Source organism: Gymnoscopelus microlampas (assembly GCF_963454915.1).
Source record: "Gymnoscopelus microlampas genome assembly, chromosome: 10".
Classification (NCBI taxonomy): domain Eukaryota; kingdom Metazoa; phylum Chordata; class Actinopteri; order Myctophiformes; family Myctophidae; genus Gymnoscopelus; species Gymnoscopelus microlampas.
Window position 1 is genome coordinate 49,738,607 of NC_139947.1, and position 19,633 is coordinate 49,758,239.

The 19,633-nt window shown below is 39.7% G+C and overlaps 1 protein-coding gene across 1 annotated transcript in view; it reads left to right on the top strand.

Moving 5' to 3' along the window:
• LOC311053850 (dedicator of cytokinesis protein 3-like) overlaps positions 1–19,633 on the top strand; it is a gene marked incomplete at both ends in the record, with an annotated part of 124,763 nt that overhangs the window by 27,019 nt on the left and 78,111 nt on the right. Inside the window, 4 exons of the mRNA XM_084069584.1 lie at positions 4,544–4,584; positions 6,883–6,938; positions 13,635–13,731; positions 18,892–19,040. Of these exons, the coding sequence (XP_083925710.1) occupies positions 4,544–4,584; positions 6,883–6,938; positions 13,635–13,731; positions 18,892–19,040 (343 nt within the window). The remainder of the gene's footprint in view (positions 1–4,543; positions 4,585–6,882; positions 6,939–13,634; positions 13,732–18,891; positions 19,041–19,633) is intronic.

Below are 19,633 nucleotides of genomic sequence, written 5' to 3' on the forward strand. Positions count from 1 at the left end.
GTACTGTACGCCGATCCCGAAAATGGAGCAGTGTTGATTTTGACAGCAAATTCTGTTTAGTTTTAGTCATATTTTAGTCACCTGAAATGTTTCAGTTTTTGTCTAGTTTTAGTCGACTAAATATCATAAGATCATAGTGTGGTAAATCTACAGTTTAATTACAGACTAAAATGTGTTTTGGCGGTGCCTTGATGGCGTCATAATGGCTGATTTTACACTTGGTTGCATGCTGAAAATAGACGATCTACAAGCTCACAACGCGTCGCAGCGCAACGCGTTGTGAGCTTGTAGATCTGCTATTTTCAGAGCGCAACACCCGAGCGCAACCAAGCATAAAATGACTTGTCTTTTAGTTCTACTGGATCTCTTCTCCACTCGTCCCTCACTAACATTTTAGTCTAGTTTTTATTTGCTTACGAAATTGTCAATATATTTAGTCTTACTTTTAGTCTTTGTAGCTTAGTTTTTATTTAGTTTTCGTCAGTGAAAAAAAGGTAGTTTTTAGGTTTTAGTCCACGAAATCAACACTGTTTTGGAGTGTCGTACGTTTGTCGTACGTTTTTTTTTGCTCGGGGACCCATAACTAGTGAAAATAGCCGATCTACAAGCTCACAACGTGTTGCACACAACTGTGAGCTTGTAGATTGACTACTTTTCAAAGTTTCTAATAGGGCTTAATAATACTTACCGATATTGTTGCTGTCGGGCAGAAACCTCTTATCTCTTATATTCTAACTTTTTGTGTTTTACCTTTTTCATAAATTAATGTCCTATACTTGATCATACCACAGCCTCACACAAATGTATCAAAAGTAGCAGATCTGCAAGCTGGAAACGCGGCTCATATATTTGAAGATCATGATTCATGACACATCGGCTACATAATTGTCTTCAGACAATGGCCGGTAAATTGGTCTGGCTCTATTCATGACAAGCAGTGATGTAAAGTAACTAAGTACACTTACTCAAGTACTGTACCTAAGTACAATTTTGTGGTATATCTTTACTGGAGTATTTCAAATTTTCAGTACTTTTACTTCTACTCCACTACATCTCAGAGGCAAATATTGTAGGAAAATATTGTACTATTTTCAAAAGAGTTTTAGACATTTTAGACATTTGAAAACTTGTGAAATGGGACTGCATAATGAGTACTTTAAGTATATTTTGATACCAATACTTTTATACCTAATACTCAAGTACATTTTTAATTCCGGACTTTTCCGTGTAACAGAGCATTTCTATATTGTGGTATTGATACTCTTTTTTTTCTTCTTTTTTTTTAGTTTAGTTTATTTTGATCCACATCAACAATTACACCACACGTACCACACTATTATCCAACAGTTCATACTGATTGATCAAAAAGGCATAGGCTGAAGCTAAAAGCTTATTTGTGCCTATCCTTTTGATTGATTGAATATTTTATTAGGCAAAAGAATGTAAAACAACACATTTACATTTAAAATACTTTGTCTAACAGATCCGTTCATAAAAGTCCTTGCGGACTTGTTTCCAATGAGGGCCTTGGTATTCAATTCATAGACATATATAGTGGCACCACAGTTCGAATATCATTACACAAAGAAAATAAAAATAGAACAGCAAAAAAATTATATATATATATATATACATAGACATATATATATATATATATATATATATATATATATATATATATATATATATATATATATATATATATATATATATATATATATATACATATACACACATATACATATATATATATATATATATATATATATATATATATATATATATATATATATATATATATATATATATTTATATATTTATATAACACTATGTACAACAAAAGGAATAAAAAAAGGGGGGAAAGATATGTACAAGAACAGGGGGGGGGGGGGTCGGCTGTCTAACGGGAAAATGGTACTACCTCCTCTTTTGGCCTCCTGAAAGGTGATTTTTTAAGGCTCTTTTAAATGAGCCCAGCGAACTGCATTTTTTGAGGGATGGGGTTAGACCATTCCAATCCTGGGTGGCAGTGCTGTAGAAGGAGAATTTGCCCATGTTTGTTTTATGGGTGGGTGGTACCAAATTGTTGTTAACACTCCCTCTGGTATTGTGACTGTGGGTGTCACTAACCTTTTGGAGGTATTTACTCAGATATGCGGGAATAGGGGGCATATTGGGCAAATTTTCATTTACAATTTCCTACATGTTGTTTTAACTTATTTACATCATTTATAAAGTTCATATTATATGAACACTCAAATTATTTCCTAATTACAGTCAAGATGTTACATTGATCGTAGTAATCAAACACTCAAAAATATACTATATATACACCCATGTCATTCGTTCTTATACATATATATATATACACCTGAATGCGAGCATATACTGATATACACCCATTCAAATATCATACCGTTATACACATATATATACCTGAATGCGAGCATATACTGATATACACCCATTCAAATATCATACCGTTATACACATATATATACCTGAATGCGAGCATATACTGATATACACCCATTCAAATATCATACCGTTATACACATATATATACCTGAATGCGAGCATATACTGATAATACACCCATTCAGATATCATACCATTATATACCAACGCCAACACTACCACATCACACCATACCCTTAAATCCATCCATTTCCTAGTTATTTCACATATACATGTCAGTTTCTCACCACAACATGCCAACAAATTATGTTACTATGCTTTACCTATATATATATATATATATATATATATATATATATATATATATATATATATATATATATACACACATACGCACATATATACACAAATGCATACATATACTCTTACATAAGTAAAACAATTGAGTACTTTTTCCACCACTGATGACGTGAGAAGTGAGAGCTCTTCCTACTGCACTGTGTTTCACTGTAAACGACCACTAGCTGCAGTCGTGCCAATCCAATAAAGATCACACAGCCCATATGTGGATGTGCCGACTCTCTCCTAATCCAATCTAGAGACACACAATCTAATATCAAATCTGGTAGCACGACGTATTGATCGATTTACTGCAGGTCTCTGTGCTGATGTCATAACTACAGTATATAGGCCTATACTGTACATGGGCAACTGGCGGCCCGGGGGCCAAATGTGGCCCCCACCTTCTCTTAATGCGGCCCGGAAGTTAATATCAGAATACTGATATATTATTGATTTCAGCTGTTACAATTCCAAACATGCAAACATGACCCGCTTTAATTACTTCAGTCTATATTAGTAGCTTAATGACTAGTATTAATATTCTATTGTCTTTTTTATGTCCAATGTATTTGTATTTAAGTTCATAAAGTTAACATAAGTACAGTATAACTAATTGCATTTTAAATAAAAAAAAGTTACTTTTCAGGAAAGTACTTTTCCAATGAAAAAATGGCACCAAAGAAAAATCAGGATTCCAATTAAAAAATAGCAGATCTACAAGCTCAAAACGCGTCGCAATGCGACGCGTTTTGAGCTTGTAGATCTGCTATTTTTGCTATTTTTGTGTGACAGACATTTTCCCATGTGGGATCAAGAAAGGAATCTATCTATCTCTTATCTCGATCTCTGTCTCTCTCTCTCTCTATCTCTCGCACGCACGCACGCACGCACGCACGCACGCACGCACGCACGCACGCACGCACGCACGCACGCACGCACGCACGCACGCACGCACGCACGCACTCACTCACTCACTCACTCACTCACTCACTCACTCACTCACTCACTCACTCACTCACTCACTCACTCACTCACTCACTCACTCACTCACTCACTCACTCACTCACTCACTCACTCACTCACTCACTCACTCACTCACTCACTCACACACACTCACACATTCACATACACAGTGCACTATGGCAGTGGTAAATCTTTGCCCCTGAGATACAGTTTGTCACAAGGAAAATGTGAGAGAATATCCGTTTCCATTAGGAGGACTTTTGCCAAATATAGCCAATCTAAACACGCCACACCGCGTTGTGAGCTTGTAGATCCACCATGAGATTTGAAGTACAGTGCAACTCAGGTCTGTTTTACTCAGTATAGAGCTTCCAATTGGTTAAACTGAAGTGATATTCATACGTTCCAAACATTATCAAAGTATCCTGCGGAACCCCTGGACTTGCGCCTGGCGCACCGAGTGCCGCGCTATGAGCTTGTAGATCTGCTATTTCTGTTTTTGAATCATGATTTTTTTTGGTGCAAATCTTTGAATTATATATTGTTTACATGTGTAACTCACATCTTTGCTTCTGGGTATTCTACAAATGTACAAACAAAATGTCTCAAAATATGTTGTTCAAAGCAAAGATTTGAGTTAAAAATGTTTGCTTAAAAAATCTATATATTCAAAGATTTTCACGCATTTTCACGATAAAAAAAAACAAAAACAAAGAATGACAGACATGCGTTCCCTGGATTCAATGGGTTAATAAATGTTGCACCATGGCTGTATTATCCCTCAGAAGGTGTCTGATGTATACATTTTGATTTTCCACAGGTTGGTACCGAGGATTCTCCACCAAGAAGCCTTCTATCAAGGTAATTATGTCCCAACGTGTGTACATTATACTGTAGTGTACTGTAAGCCAAGGGTTCCCAAACTTTTCAGGCCGCGAGATTGGCTGCAGCCTAAGGCAAGAAGGCAACTGGTACCTATTCCTTTTTAAATGTGTTCACTTTAACTGTCCTTCTTACGTGAAACAGTCTCTGGAACCATATACATCACCATACCCACTTAGACATACACAACATCCCTACTTTACTGTTCCCAAAAGAATATTTTCTGAAGCTGGACGCAGGTCATTCAACTACAAAGGTCCATTTGACAATCTTCCTCTTTCTCTCAGATCAGTTACCTCTGTTGGCCGCTTCAGGACTTCCTTTCACATTTCAAAACTACCTGTTCATGCTTTTAACACTGCTTGTACTTACGGTTGTTTCTGACTTTGATATAGGTCATAGTACTGTATTCTCCACTTCTTTGTTTAAAAGAGTTGAGGGCTGTGGGTGGGAGAGGGCGAGCAAGCTAACTGTATCTGTACATGCGTGTATTGTGTATTGTGTGTTGTGTACTTGTACTGTATGTAATGTTTTACGTATGTGCATAGGACCCCCTCTAAAATGAGATGCTGCATCTCAAGGGGCCATCCTCTCAATACATTCTGACCAAAATTCTGACCCAAAATAATCACATTTGAACTGGGAACCCCCTACCCTGGGGAGAATGTAGGAATGTTTTGTTTGACTCGGTTCCACAGATCAATATTGATAAAAATAGCCAAACTACAACATTGTGAGCTTGTAGATTGGCTATTTTTGTACAATGTTCACCTCTTTCTAACGTAATATTTGACAATTTGGCCAATTTGGTATTAAAAAGCTCTTAAAAGTCATTAAATTGTATCTTTAGAAATGTGCAGATACCCTGTATTCACTTGTATGTTGGTTTGTTTACTGTTGAGTGAGAAAACAAGATGATTTAAGCTAATCATCTGGAGACACCCCAAAATAATTTGCCGATAATTTGCCCCCAGAACAAATTTGCACACATTTTCCATGATTTTTCAAAAAATAGCAGATCTACAAGCTCATAGTGCACTCGGTGCCACGCTATGAGCTTGTAGATGCTTGTATATCTGTAATTCTGCCCTGTGCAATTTGTGATTATAAAGCCTAAAAACCAAACATATATTTAAATTGTATTCATAATGTTCCAATGCTCAATGCCAAACGCATTATTAAATCATTCATCGCCATTATATGTGTGACAATTAACCATCAACTTAAATGTGTAATGGTGACAGTGAGTCCTGCCACCTGAAAGTGGATTTTCAGGCTGCATAGTGGCCTGAAAATCCACTTTATTACTAGAGCTAAAAATAATAACAAGTTGGAGCATCACCAGGAGGGTGGTCAATGTTCTTTATTTTTTTTAACCATGCTTTGAACACAAAGGTTTGAACTTCAAAGTGTTATCTCTGGCCATCAGTAGTAGTGGGCAGTGGTGGAAAGTAACTAATAAACGATTTTGAGCTTGTAGATCTGCTATTTTCAAAAGATTTTTTTATACATTTTACACATGATGATGACTTGTGAAACGGGACATTGTGCATAATGAGTACTTTTACTTTTGCTACTTAAAGTATATTTTGATGCCAATACTTTTGTAGTTTTACTCAAGTAAATGTTGAATTACTTGTATAACATTATATTTCTCCATTGCAGTATTGATACTTGTACTTTTCAGTGTGTGACACGATGCACAACCACGTATTAATCAGGCGTTACTTTCTCTGTGTCAAGAGAGGCCAGGCTCATTATAGTTAATTAAAACTAACAAAATAACTACAACTCTCTCTCTCTCTCTCTCTCTCTCTTTCTCTCTTCTCTCTTCTCTCTCTCTCTCTCGCTCTCTCTCTCGCTCTCGCTCTCGCTCTCTCTCTCTCTAAAACCAACGCATTCTCACTTCCAAGGAAAGACTGCTTTCATGTATTATGCTCCAGACAAATGGAACAAACTTCAGGACTCTCTGAAACTGGTGCGATTGGTCTCTCAACAGAGACATTCAGGGTGCTTCTCGAGGACACACTACATAGTGACTGCACCTGTTTCATGTAACTCTATGTTTATTTGCATCTGTGACACTGTAATATGATTCAAATGTGTGTTATTGTTTTTCATTATGTATGTATTGTATTTTATATGCTGTTATCAGGGCGTCCTTGAAAAAGAGAGCTTGCTCTCAATGGGCTTCCCTGAATAACAAGGAATATTCTCTCTCTCTGTAACATGTTGTCTCTCTCTCTGTAACATGTTGTCTCTCTCTCCGGTTCACAGGGTATCTTCCCAACCAGCTATGTCCATTTGAAGAAATCCACGGTGACCAACAGAGGGTGAGTCTCACGTTTACCTTCAATAGAGAGTATACGCACAACTTTGACATTTTTTGGGCCGGCCACCATGGCCGGCAGGGTTATATTTTACCGGCCAAAGAATACATTTACCGGCCATATATTATAATTAACGTCACATGCGTGCTTGCACTGTATACATGCACCTAACTGATCCTTACACCTTGTTACGTTAGAGCTGCGCTTCTTTCCACTTTATCACAGATGCAATCTGTTCCTGTTTCTATAGATAACTAAATGATATGATTTACTATATCATGCAGAGATGTCGCTTGCCAAAAATGAAATGAATAAAGTGGGCATGAGTGAACTGCTGCGCAACGAATACCAAAACGCCCGCTCGCCGTTGCCCCAAAACACAGTCGCACCGGGGAAAATCCGGCGGTATTCACCTGGTATTCCTAAACTTATCAGTAAACTTTAAACTATGCCTAAACCTAACCTTATTCCTAATCTTAACCTCAGTAAAACTATACCTAATCCTAAACCTATTTCTACCCTTATCCTCAGTAAAACAAATACAAGAATACAAGAACCGGTGGTCCGCCTGAAAAATGGGGGCGAGGGTGTTTTGGGGCGAGTCCTCCGGTTACGGCGCAAGCCTTTCCCTGCGCGACACCATCGCACAGTATAAACAAATTAATACATACGACCCACACGTGTTCGGGTCCCTTTATCGACAATTGGGTCCGGCTTGGTTCAGATTCTATCACCTCGGAGCTGTGAGCTTGTACTGTAGCTCTGATGTTTTCAACGCGCGACACCATCGTACAACGAATAGGCTAATCTACAACTGCAGCGCACAACAGCAGCAGCAGAGCAGGCTGTTTAAACCACACAGTCAGATCATGATGAAAACTTTAAATGATTATGATTGTAATGGTTGTAGCCAACTACTTTATCCAAATAATAATATTAATAATAGGCTTAAATGATTAAATAGCCTAATAACAGCATATCCCCAACCGGCCACGGTGGCCGCTGGTGTTTATAATTACCGGCCAATTAAACATTTTACCGGTCAATGGCCGGTAAATACCGGCTAACGGAATCCCTGCTGCACAGAATGTATTGACAGAAAGTCGCTCATAACATGTTTCTAGGAAACAAAAACTTGCAGATAGAAAGAGGATAATTCAAGCTTTCCGTACAGCTGCCATGTTGGTGAGTTTAACGTTGTTTAAACAGTCAGATAGGACTTTTCTGTTTGGATGTATGGGCTGTCAAGGCCAGAAAGTAGTTTTTTTTGCCACTCAGTAGGCGTTCCCGCATAACTTCCAGGTACGATGATGTCACGCGCATAGCCTCAATTAAAAATAAGGAACATAATGAGCTGTTTGAAGATTAGATGTGTGTCTTTGTTGATTGATTCCCCAAAAACTAAGGAACAAAGTGTGTCCCTTATCAGTTCAATAAGGGGACACGTCTTTTAGTTTACAAATAAGGGACGATTCCTCATTTCAAAGGACGGTTGGCAACCCTGCGTCACGTTGAGTCATCGTTGTTAACGCTGCGTATTTCACCATCTGCCAAAATAACTGACCCGCTTTTCTATGTATCATCTCATCTTATAAGCAATAGATTCTCAACCTTTTTCATGTCAAGGACCCCCAAATTAATGTTTGGCCGCGGACCCCCATCTAATAATATTTTGTGTCACAATCCCCCATACCAGACATGTGCTGTTAAAGTGTTTCAAAAATATTCCACGTTTTCCACCTTTTTTCAAGTTTAAACAAAAATAAATAGCCGATCTACACGCTCTTATACAGAGAAGCTTGTAGATCGACTATTTTCAAATAGCTGATGTATATAGAGTGAAAGGGGTTAAACCACTCAACACATTTAGCTGGGGACCCCCTGGCTTCCTCTTTTACACTGTAGAATCCTCAGGGTTTATTCAACTCTCACAGTTACAGAGTTGAATAATCGACCGCGATCAGCCATCTTAAAATGCCAACACAAGTGTCCCCTAGAACAGTAGTTCTCAACCTTTTCAGGTTGTGAGCTTGTAGATCGGCTATTTTCAAAATTCTTGCATCTTTCTTAGATTATTTGACAATTTGTCCAATGTTTGGACAAATTGTCAAATATCAGGTGGGGACCCCCCTGGGTATCCTGACCCACAGGTTGAGAACCACTGCCCTAGAACACAGAGGTCTGTGTCACCAAAAACATGCAACCACACCGCATCTGAGCATTCTCTGTTACATTCTGGAGCTAGTACAAATGCAAGAGAAAAAAAAAAAAAAAGAAGAAGCCAAATGTAGTAAGTAGCAGTTCATTTGACATGTCCTGGGGCTACAAAACGTTGTTGCGTTCCCTTGGCGTAGAGATAGAACATCTGTGGCTGTCTTGGCTGTGACAGATGCTGTCCTACTTACCGGTCACAACCACTGTCTTCACACCAAGTGGAGCCAGATGGGTATATCGGCCAGTATTTGACTTTTCTGATGACATCGGTATATTATCTGCAATCATGCACCCGATGTGTCCCCATTCTTTTACTACCTTCAATCTGGTGTCGGTATTTTTGGGCTAGAACACTTTTAAAAGTTTTGTTTTTGGTTTGTTCTTTTTTTTTGCAGATCTACAAGATGCTTTGTGACAGCTTGTAGAAGTGCTAATTCTCTTTCAATATTTGTATTGATTTTTGAGAATTGCGTGCATATTACGAGACGCATAGGACAAAATACCCACAAAAAATTTAATAAAAACACAAGACAGAATCGACAACAAGCCAGTAACCAACAATTGTTTCTTCACTTTCAGTGAAAAATAATAATAATGTAGTCGTCATGTATGCTCCCCAAATGCAGTTAGACTCTACACATTCTCATATATTCGTCACTCACATACAAATTACTCTTTTCCATTATTTTTTAAAAAACCTTGCAATTGGTGACCAGTCTCTAACAAAATCGTCCAGAGTGCCTCTTAATACCATAAAGCAGGGGTCTTCAACATCGTTCCAACTCTGAGGACCCCTAGGGGGTCCTCAGAGTTACTACATTTTTATTTTTGGCAAAGAGTTATAGGTGTAGCTATACCTCTTTTGGCAAAGAGGTATAGGTGTAGTGGGAAAAAAGGGCAGACCAAGTAAACAAAAAAAATGTAATATAAAACGCAATTTTATACAATATGTAGTGGGGTTCCCTGCTTCGTCTCTCTCTCAGCTAGGGGGTCCTTGTCCTGAAAACGTTGAAGACCCCTGCCATAAAGATATTGCCTACTCATACCATAATTTTATATCAGGGGGATGTGCTTATAAAAAAAAAAGTTTTAAAACTCATATAATGCGTAAAGAATGTTGCACTTTTTGTCAAAATGTCAGTCAAAACATGGGTAATCGCTGATCTAGGACACTACAAAATCGGGATCAGCATCGGACTCAAAAAAATCTGTAAGCTCTCTGTTGTTCAGGACACACGAGTGTGACGTGATTCCATCAATTAATCAATGTCACGAGGCATGGACTAACTCTCTCCTCTAATAGATCTTGTTACTGATTGGTGAGAGGATCCATACTTATAGGATTACTGTATACATTTAGTAAATGATCTCCACTGAATGGAAAGCCATTGGAGCTGTGCTGTTCCCATCAGCCAAAGCTATTCATAGCAGTGGAGGCAGAAAGCGAGGCAGTGGGGCTCTCTTGTTAGCCTGCTGCTGTTCACACGTATTACTCCTGCTGTGGATGTTGGATCTGTGGCAAGGCAAGGAAAAGTTTAGCACATTTCAACACAAGGCAATTCAAAGTGTAAGTAAAGTAACATTTCTTCAAAATTGTACATAAGTAAATAAATAAGGTAGGAGAGGCTTATTGTATACGCGGGAGAATATCCCTGTTACAATGCACTAGACCCCTGGGCAGTGGTGTAAAGTAACTAAGTACGTGTACTCAAGTACTGTACTAAAGTACAATTTTGAGGTATGTGTACTTTACTTGAGTATTTCCAATACTTTTACTTCTACTCCACTACATCGCAGAGGCAAATATTTTTACTTGCTCCACTACAATTATTTGAGAACTTTAGTTACTAGTTTGTAGATTTTCATTATTATTTCAAAACATACAGTAACCACTTCACAACTACTGTATATATATTTCGGCCATTTGAAAATAGCCAATCTACAAGCTCACAATGCATCTCGATGCTACACATTGTGAGCTTGTAGATCTACTATTTTCACATTTTTTTTAATACATTTCATACATTTGAAAACTTGTGAATTGGGACTTTCTGCATAATGAGTACTTTCTACTTTTGATACATTAAGCACATTTTGATACCAATACTTTTGTACTTTTACTCAAGTCAATTTTGAATTCCGGACTTTTACTTGTAACAGAGTATGTCTACATAGCAGTATTGATACTTTTACTTAAGTAAAACATTTGAGTGCTTTTTCCACCACTGGTTGTTGTCGCTCCCTTTGGTATTGTGGCTGTGGTTGCCACTCACTTAGGAGGAGAAGTAGTGAGTCAGGTATGAGGGTACTGAGGACATTGAGGGCAAAGCCCCGTTGACTATCTTCAAAACAACTCGGAACAATTAAAAATGCCGACGTTTGTAAATTTGACGTTTATTATGCTCGCTGCACGCTCCAGGAAGTTGCACTCTGGGAAATGTGCTTTGCTGTCTATAGTGAAGTTAATGACACGCAGCACCCTGTAGTGCTGCATCCATCTCTCTGCTCCTCCAAGAGCCTTGTCACCGTGCAGGGCCCGGTCTGAGGGCCTCTGTAGTCTCTGTAGGGTGGAAACCTTGTATGTCCAAAACTGTTAGTTTTCATCAGGAACTGGGGGGAAAAAAAACCTGCGTTCCGATGGATCCAATGTAGTTATTATATATATATATATTATATATATATATATTATATATATATATATTTTTTGTATTCAAAGGGTGTATACACATGACATTGTATTCAATTTACAAAAATTAAAACAACTCTTCGGTTTGACATTTTCTCCCACAACTCCCATCCACCCCTCCCCAGTCCTCCCCATCCACCCACCATCCTTCCCCACTAGGCCGGACATACAAACAACAATACATGTACAGGATCAAATTAAATAGGATACATGATTAAAGACACAAGAAAAAAAACACAAAATGATGTTCAGGGGAATGAAAAATAATACAAACTTGAGAAGAAGAAAGAGAAAAAAGAGAAAAGGAATTAACAATGATAACAATGATATCAGTGATGTATATAAAACAAAAACAAATAGATCAATGTAGTTATTATTTAGTCACAAGGTCTCGTTAATATTTTTCATCGGTTCAATATTTATAAAACCCACAGACTTAAAAGTTCACCCCCCAATTTTTTCTTCTTCTATGGATTAGTTACCCCATGGAGACTTGAATTCATGGATAGTTTTTTTTTTTTTGTCACATTCCTAAACCAATAGTTTGATGACCAGCGAACCGGGTAGGCAGCGGTTCCGGTAGGAGACACAAAGGAGACTCTTTGTGTCTCCTACCGGAACCGCTGCCGGTCATCAAATTATTGGCTTAGAAATGCGACAAAAACAAAAACAATATCCATGAATTCAAGTCTCCATAGGGTGACTAATCCATAGGAAAAAAAGTCATTTTGGGGGTGAACTATCCCTTTAACCACTTTCACTTTCAAAGCGTTTCCAATATAGCAAAAATAGCCGATCTACAAGCTCCACAACGCGCCGCGATGTGTGAGCTTGTAGATCGACTATTTTTGCCACTTTTGCGTGACGCTGTGTAGTATGACGAAGCAGGGCATTCATTTTCAAAAAAAAGAAACAAACGCACAAAAGTTGAAACATGGAGATATGAGGTTCCCACCCGACAGGGACGTGGTTATGTAATGGATAGAGACTGTTGAGTGTTTATTTTTTCTTCACCCAGAGTGCTTTTCTGTGTAGCAGCAAGAGGCTAAGATGGAATATCAGAGCATATGCAAAGTTGGGTCTTTTCAACATTGACCATGCACACACGCACACGCACACACACACGCACGCACGCACGCACGCACGCACGCACGCACGCACGCACGCACGCACGCACGCACGCACGCACGCACGCACGCACGCACGCACGCACGCACGCACGCACGCACGCACACACACACACACACACCCACACACACAATTCCCACGCTGACTTTGAAGCCATTTCTGTGTTGTCACTCTGAAGTAGTGGTGGAAGAAGCAGTGGTGTAAAGTACAGTAACTAAGTACATGTACTTACTACTTAAGTACACTTTTGAGGATTTTTTTAAACAATGTCTTCTATTATAGCATGCTAACTGTCCAGGAATAGAAAAGCAATGACGTTTCTTCTGGGACGTCCGTCCCAAGAAATCACCTGTTTGCCGTCTTGGGAGTGAGAACGCATCGTTCTGAAATGCTAATGTCCTCACAAGTATAGTAATACAAACGTGTGTGTGTGTGTGTGTGTGTGTGTGTGTGTGTGTGTGTGTGTGCGTGAGCGTGTGCGTGTGTGTGTGTCTGTGTCTGTGTCTGTGTCTGTGTGTGTGTGTGTGTGTGTGTGTGTGTGTGTGTGTGTGTGTGTGTGTGTGTGTGTGTGTGTGTGTGTGTGTGTGTGTGTGTGTGTGTGTGTGTGTGTGTGTGTGTGTGTGCGTGCGTGCGTGCGTGCGTGTGCGTGTGCGTTGTGTCTCCTCCTACAGGCTGTGTGAGACGGTGGTCCCTCTAGAAGACCCCATCATCACAGAGACCACCTCTACCCTGCAGGAATGGGGGGTGCTATGGAAACAGCTCTATGTGGTCAGTAGTAACACTGGATCACATCACAACATGGAGCACGGAACACACACATTTACACAGGGTTTCATTCAAATGAATTGGTTCTAAGGATTTGAAAGGGGGGGGGAATGAAAAATAACAGAACATTTGAAATACGGTACGTATTACGGTACGAAATATGGTACTTAACTCGTTCCCTGCCAGACTTATTTCTGGCTGTGTTTGCCCACTGCCAGTGATTTAGTGTTTTTTATAAAATTGTTTAAAAATTCACACATTTTTTTTCCCATTATGATCGCAAGTCCAGTTGTTTCTAAACACACAGGCGAGTCGTGCACGTCGCTCAGACAACAAACATTACGGTCGGGGCGGAGCCCTTCTCCTCCAGCCCAGCGTTAAACAGCATGCATGGCCATCTGAACGGAAAACTCACTTTTTCTTTTTCCACCTCGCCACAGACCTCGCTAAATCCCTTATGATTGCGTGTTCAACTGTTTGTAGACACACAGGGTAGCTGTGTGAGTGGCCCAGAGAAGAAATTTTCAATCGGCGACATTCCATTTTACAGCAGTAGAAGTTTCAAAACAGAGACGCGAAACAGTGTTCCTCGGCGGAGAAATGCAAAGCCGAGAAAAAGGCGGTTGAAAGCGGAACCCAAACAGGAAATACATCATATCTTTGATATGACGTATTTCCGTATCCGGGTGTGCTACAATGAAATGTTCGAGAGATGAACGACGGTGACATCTTGTTTTAAAAAATGATTTTGCAAAATTATGTTTTTTACGTCCTAGGCAGTGTATGAGTTAAGTACAATACTTGAGTAAATGTACCTAGTTACTTTACACCACTGCGGGCAGATTGCCACTGCAGGCTCGCTGAGTGCATTCATGCTCCCTGGAGGACGAAGCCTTATGTGTGAGTGAGTGACCCCCCTGACCCCCCCCCCCCCCCCCCCCCCTCCCCCCCCCCCCTCCCCCCTCCCCCCCAGGCTTTGCCTCTAGGGGAGCTGCCCTCAGGACAAAATGTCAACCTTGCACCAAGATATCTCATAATAATGTGATAGGCGGTAATGCGTTTAGCACATACATGGGCAACTGGCGGCCCGGGGGGCCACATGCGGCCCCCACCTTCTCTTAATGCGGCCCGCAGGTTAATAATATCAGAATACTGATATATTATTGATTTCAGCTGTTACAATTCCTAACATGCAAACATGACCAGCTTTAATTACTTCAGTCTATATGTAGCTTAATGACTAGTATTACAATGTTATTGTCTTTTTTATGTCCAATGTATTTGTATTTAAGTTCATACATTTAACATAAGTATAACTACATTTATTTGAAAAAAAGAAAAAGTAAACTTTTCTGGATTCCAATTCAAAAATTCAAAAAACGCACAAAAAAACGGATTCCAATTAAAAAAATTGCAGATCTACAAGCTCAAAACGCGTCGCTGTGCGGCATGTTTTGAGCTTGTATTTTTGCTACTTTTGTGTGACATAGAATGGCGAGGTAGAATCAGAATCAGAATCAGGTTTATTGTCACATCACAGGTTTACAAGGTAAAAAAGTGGGTGAAATTCTCCCATCGCAACGTTAAATTCCGTAGAAAGAAGAGTGGGGAGAGAGAAAAAGAAGAGGGGTAGGGGGTTAAGTGGGAAGGAGATCAACAGAGAACAATAGAAGGCCAAAAACAAGTTATCTACATATTTACAAAGTACCTGAGATAAGAGACAAACTAAGGTGCCTGAGCATAGCAGCAATGTATGTATACTGTGCATGATATACTTATAGACGCTAAGGTGCTTAGAGAGAAAAAGAGCGCAATAATAAAAAATCAAAAAAAGTTTGTGCGTTATACATGGGGATTAAGGTGCAGAGGGTCAGTGCGTCAGGTATGGCATTAATGTACTAAAAAAGTTAAAATACGGAGATAAGAGGTGTCTGCCCGACAGAATATGCAATGAGGCCCTCTGGAGTGAGTGTAGAAATATAGTGGCCCTCTACATCATCAAAGTTGCATCACCCCTGGATTAAGGCATATAAGGCTTATTAGCCAGGGATCTTTTTAAGGGTGCTTTAGGTTCCCAATGATCATTTTGGTAGAGCTAGGGGTTGAACTTGTGAGTGGAAGTGGTGAGCGGTACTGGATCTCAGGATGCTGCTGGAAACAAAGACAAGGCGACCCGAGATCTAAGCTACAGTACAATGGCTGAATGACACGGCAGGAAATTGCATAGGACTGCTATAAGGGCCATTATCCGCGGCCAGCCACTATACTTCCAGTCCCGCAACAAGACAGAATATGAACCACGCTATAGAGTGACATTTAGAATGACATATTCTAGTATGGAGAAATGTTTAGAAGGAGCTGCCACTGTGTGTTAAAACTCTTGAACCACTTGAACCCCAATGCCTGTTCTGGCGGGGAATATTTCGCCAAAGATAGTAGATCTACAAGCTCAAAACGCTTGTAGATTGGCTATTTTTTGGATGTAAAGATCTGGTGTAGATGGAAAAAAAGGCAAAAAAGTACAGTTTAAACTCATGTCTGTTTCTCTAAAGGGACGTCACAAAGCTTTATCTCAGAATAATTCCGTGCTCCGACAGAAGCATACTGTATATGAAAATTGTGGTAGACCAGTGGTGGAAAAGTATTCACATTTTTTACTCAAGTGAAAGTATCAATATAAAAGTATCAAAGGGCTGCCAGTGTAAACCAGTGGAAACACTGAATCAGAATATATCATCAAGGCAAAAGGTGAACAAAGATAAAAAGCATAACGACAATTCTTCCTGCCACCGACAAGCCTTTGAGAACATGCAATGTGTTCACGCTCATTAAATGTACATGGTAGCATTGTAGCAGCGCTTAATCTTTGCACTTATGTAAACCAGCCTGGCTGCTAATGTGGGTTTGTCATAGTCAGTGGTGGAAGAAGTAGGCTACTCAGAGATTTTACTCTGTTACAACTGGAAAGGCTTGTGTTCAAAATGTTACTTGAGTAAAAGTATAGCCGATCTACAAGCTCACAACGCGTTGTGAGCTTGTAGATCGTCTATTTTCAAATAGCCTATGTATAAAATAGGAATAAAGTGGTTCATGTTGTATAATATAATAATTTATATCTGCAAAGTTACTAGTAACTAAAGTTTTCAAATAATTGTAGTGGAGTAAAAGTATAATATTTGCCTCTGAGATGTAGTGGAGTAGAAGTAAAAGTATTGAAAATTGGAAATACTGTGAACATGTCTTTGTTGAAGCCTGATTTGTGCTTCGTCGTGACAACGTACCGAAAATAGCCGGATTTACAAGCTCACAACGCGCCGCATCCGCGACGCGTTGTGAGCTTGTAAATCTGCTATTTTCGCCGCGTGACAAGGTAGCGTAAATGAGGCACAAGTGTACCGAAGCCACCAGGCACCCCCGGCGGCCCTCATTAAATGTACATGCGGGCATTGTAGCTAGTGCTTAATCTTTGCACTTAACCGTATGTAAACCAAACCTGGCTGCTAATGTGGGCCTTGTTGTCATATGGTGTTACAGGGAAGACAGAAAATGGCTCAATTAAAAGCGCCGTCCTTGGAACCGAACAAAAAAAATCAAAACACGATGGCGGTGAAACCTCGTATAATATCAGAAGGCAGAGGCAAACCCACATCATTAGATCCTGTTAAGGTAGCCGTCCACACTGGCAGAATAGGATAGCTTTGTAGAAACCTGTCGCTGAGCTGAATGATCAACACCATTCTCCACAAGCGTCACACGTCATCACAGACTGTTTACTCTGAACCGCATCAATACTCAGTGTACCGTTTCCATCAACAATAAAAGCTTTGCCAGCTTGTTGTCAGAATGGGTGCACAGTAAGTAAGTAAATGCTGCCTATTATTATTATTATAAACACATCAGCTATTTAAAATGTTTTTTTCACTCTGCTGAAATAATATATATATATTTTGTTTCGCACCATTACAAGATATGGCATCGGTTGCCAAATCTAACCCTAACGCAGTGGTTCTCAGGGACCCCCAGGGGTCCTTGAGGTCTGTAACTCTGAGAGTGTACAATTGGAACCAAATGGACCCTTACAGGTCTGTAACTTTGAGAGTGTACAAATGTGGTGTACACTCGTTGTACACTCATACATAGTACACCATTTGTACACTGATAGATCGGCTATTTTCACTACTTTTACATGTTTTAAATTAATAATAAACAAAGGAACCGTTTTGGACATGAACAAGGACAGAGACTATTATGATTATGATGTGAAGGTACAGTACATCTACTGCCATCCACACACACCGTACCGTAGTGACCTTATCACTGTGACGAAACGCATTAACCCAATAAGACCGGGAACGCATCTGTGTCATTTTTAGATTTCTTTCGCTTTTCAAAAATAGCAGATCTACAAGCTCATTGCTGCGCTATGAGCTTGTAGATCTCTGCTATTTTTTTTTTATTGTGGAAAATGTGTGCAAATCTTTGAATATATATATATATATATCTGTTTTAAAGCGAACATTTTTAACTCCGATCTGTGCTTCTGAGGGGTCCCTGGAACAACATATTTTGAGATGGGGGTCCGCGGCCAATTACATATCATTTTGGGGGTCCTTGACATGGAAAAGTTGGAGCACCACTGATAAAGTAACATACTGTTAGGATAAAAACAAAAAAAAAGATATGTATTTGGCCGCGGACCCTCATCTCAAAATGTTTTGTTCCAGGGACCCCCCATAAGCAAAGACTTGAGACTTGAGAAGCAAAGACTTTCAAAAATAGCAGATATACAAGCTCGTAGCGCGGCACTTGGTGCCGCGCTATGAGCTTGTATATCTGCTATTTTTGAATAGCCCAAAGTGTAAAATAATGCTTTTTTAGCTCAAATCTAAAAATGACACAGTTATTTATATATATATTGAAATATCTTCAAGCTGATAGCTTTAGCTTGTATATCTGCTATTTTTGAATAGCCAAATAAATCTTAAAATGACACAGATGCGTTCCCGGTCTTGATGGATTAATAGAGAGTGGTGGCTTCCCCGCTAAGTTGCAATAAATAATTCACTACTCTCCCACTTTACAGTGCTCTCTGTCTCCCCCCCTCATAGAAGCATAAGGTGGATCTTTATAGTGCTCTCTGTCTCCCCCCCCTCCCCCCCATAGAAGCATAAGGTGGATCTGTTCCACAAGCTGAGGCACGTCATGAGCGAGCTGATCGACCTGCGCCGCCAGCTGATCCAGGGTCACCTGGCCCAGGAGCAGACCCGAGAGATCAAACGACACGTCACTGTGAGGCTGGACTGGGGCAACGAGTGAGTGGATAATAGATATATACAGCAGGGGTCTTCAACAGGGGGTCCGACCGGGACCCCTAGGGGGTCCTCAGAGTTACTACAGGCGGTCCGCCAAATCTTTGTGTGATATGATTTTTTATTTTGCCACTTGAACCCTAGCATCCCTTTTTCTGAGGAGAACTTTAGCAGATCTACAAGCTCACAACGCCTCGCAGCGCGAGGCGTTGTGAGCTTGTAGATCTGCTATTTTTGGCAAAGAGGCATAGATGATGTGGGGAAAAAACAGCAGACCACGTAAGCAAAGAATGTTGATTCTGAAACACAATTTTATACGATATAGAGGGGGTCCCTGCTTCATCTGTCTCTCAGCTAGGGGGTCCCTGGCCTGAAAATGTTGAAGACCCCTAATATACAGTATTTATATATTCATATATATATATACCAGTGTTGATTTTGACAGCACATTTTTATTTGGTTTTAGTCATAGTCTTTTGAATACAATTTTTGTCATCTGAAATGTTTTAGTCTTTTTAGTCGACTAAATCTACAGTTGAGTTAGTCGACTAAAATGTATTTTTGGCGGTGCCTTGATGGCGTCATAATGGCTGATT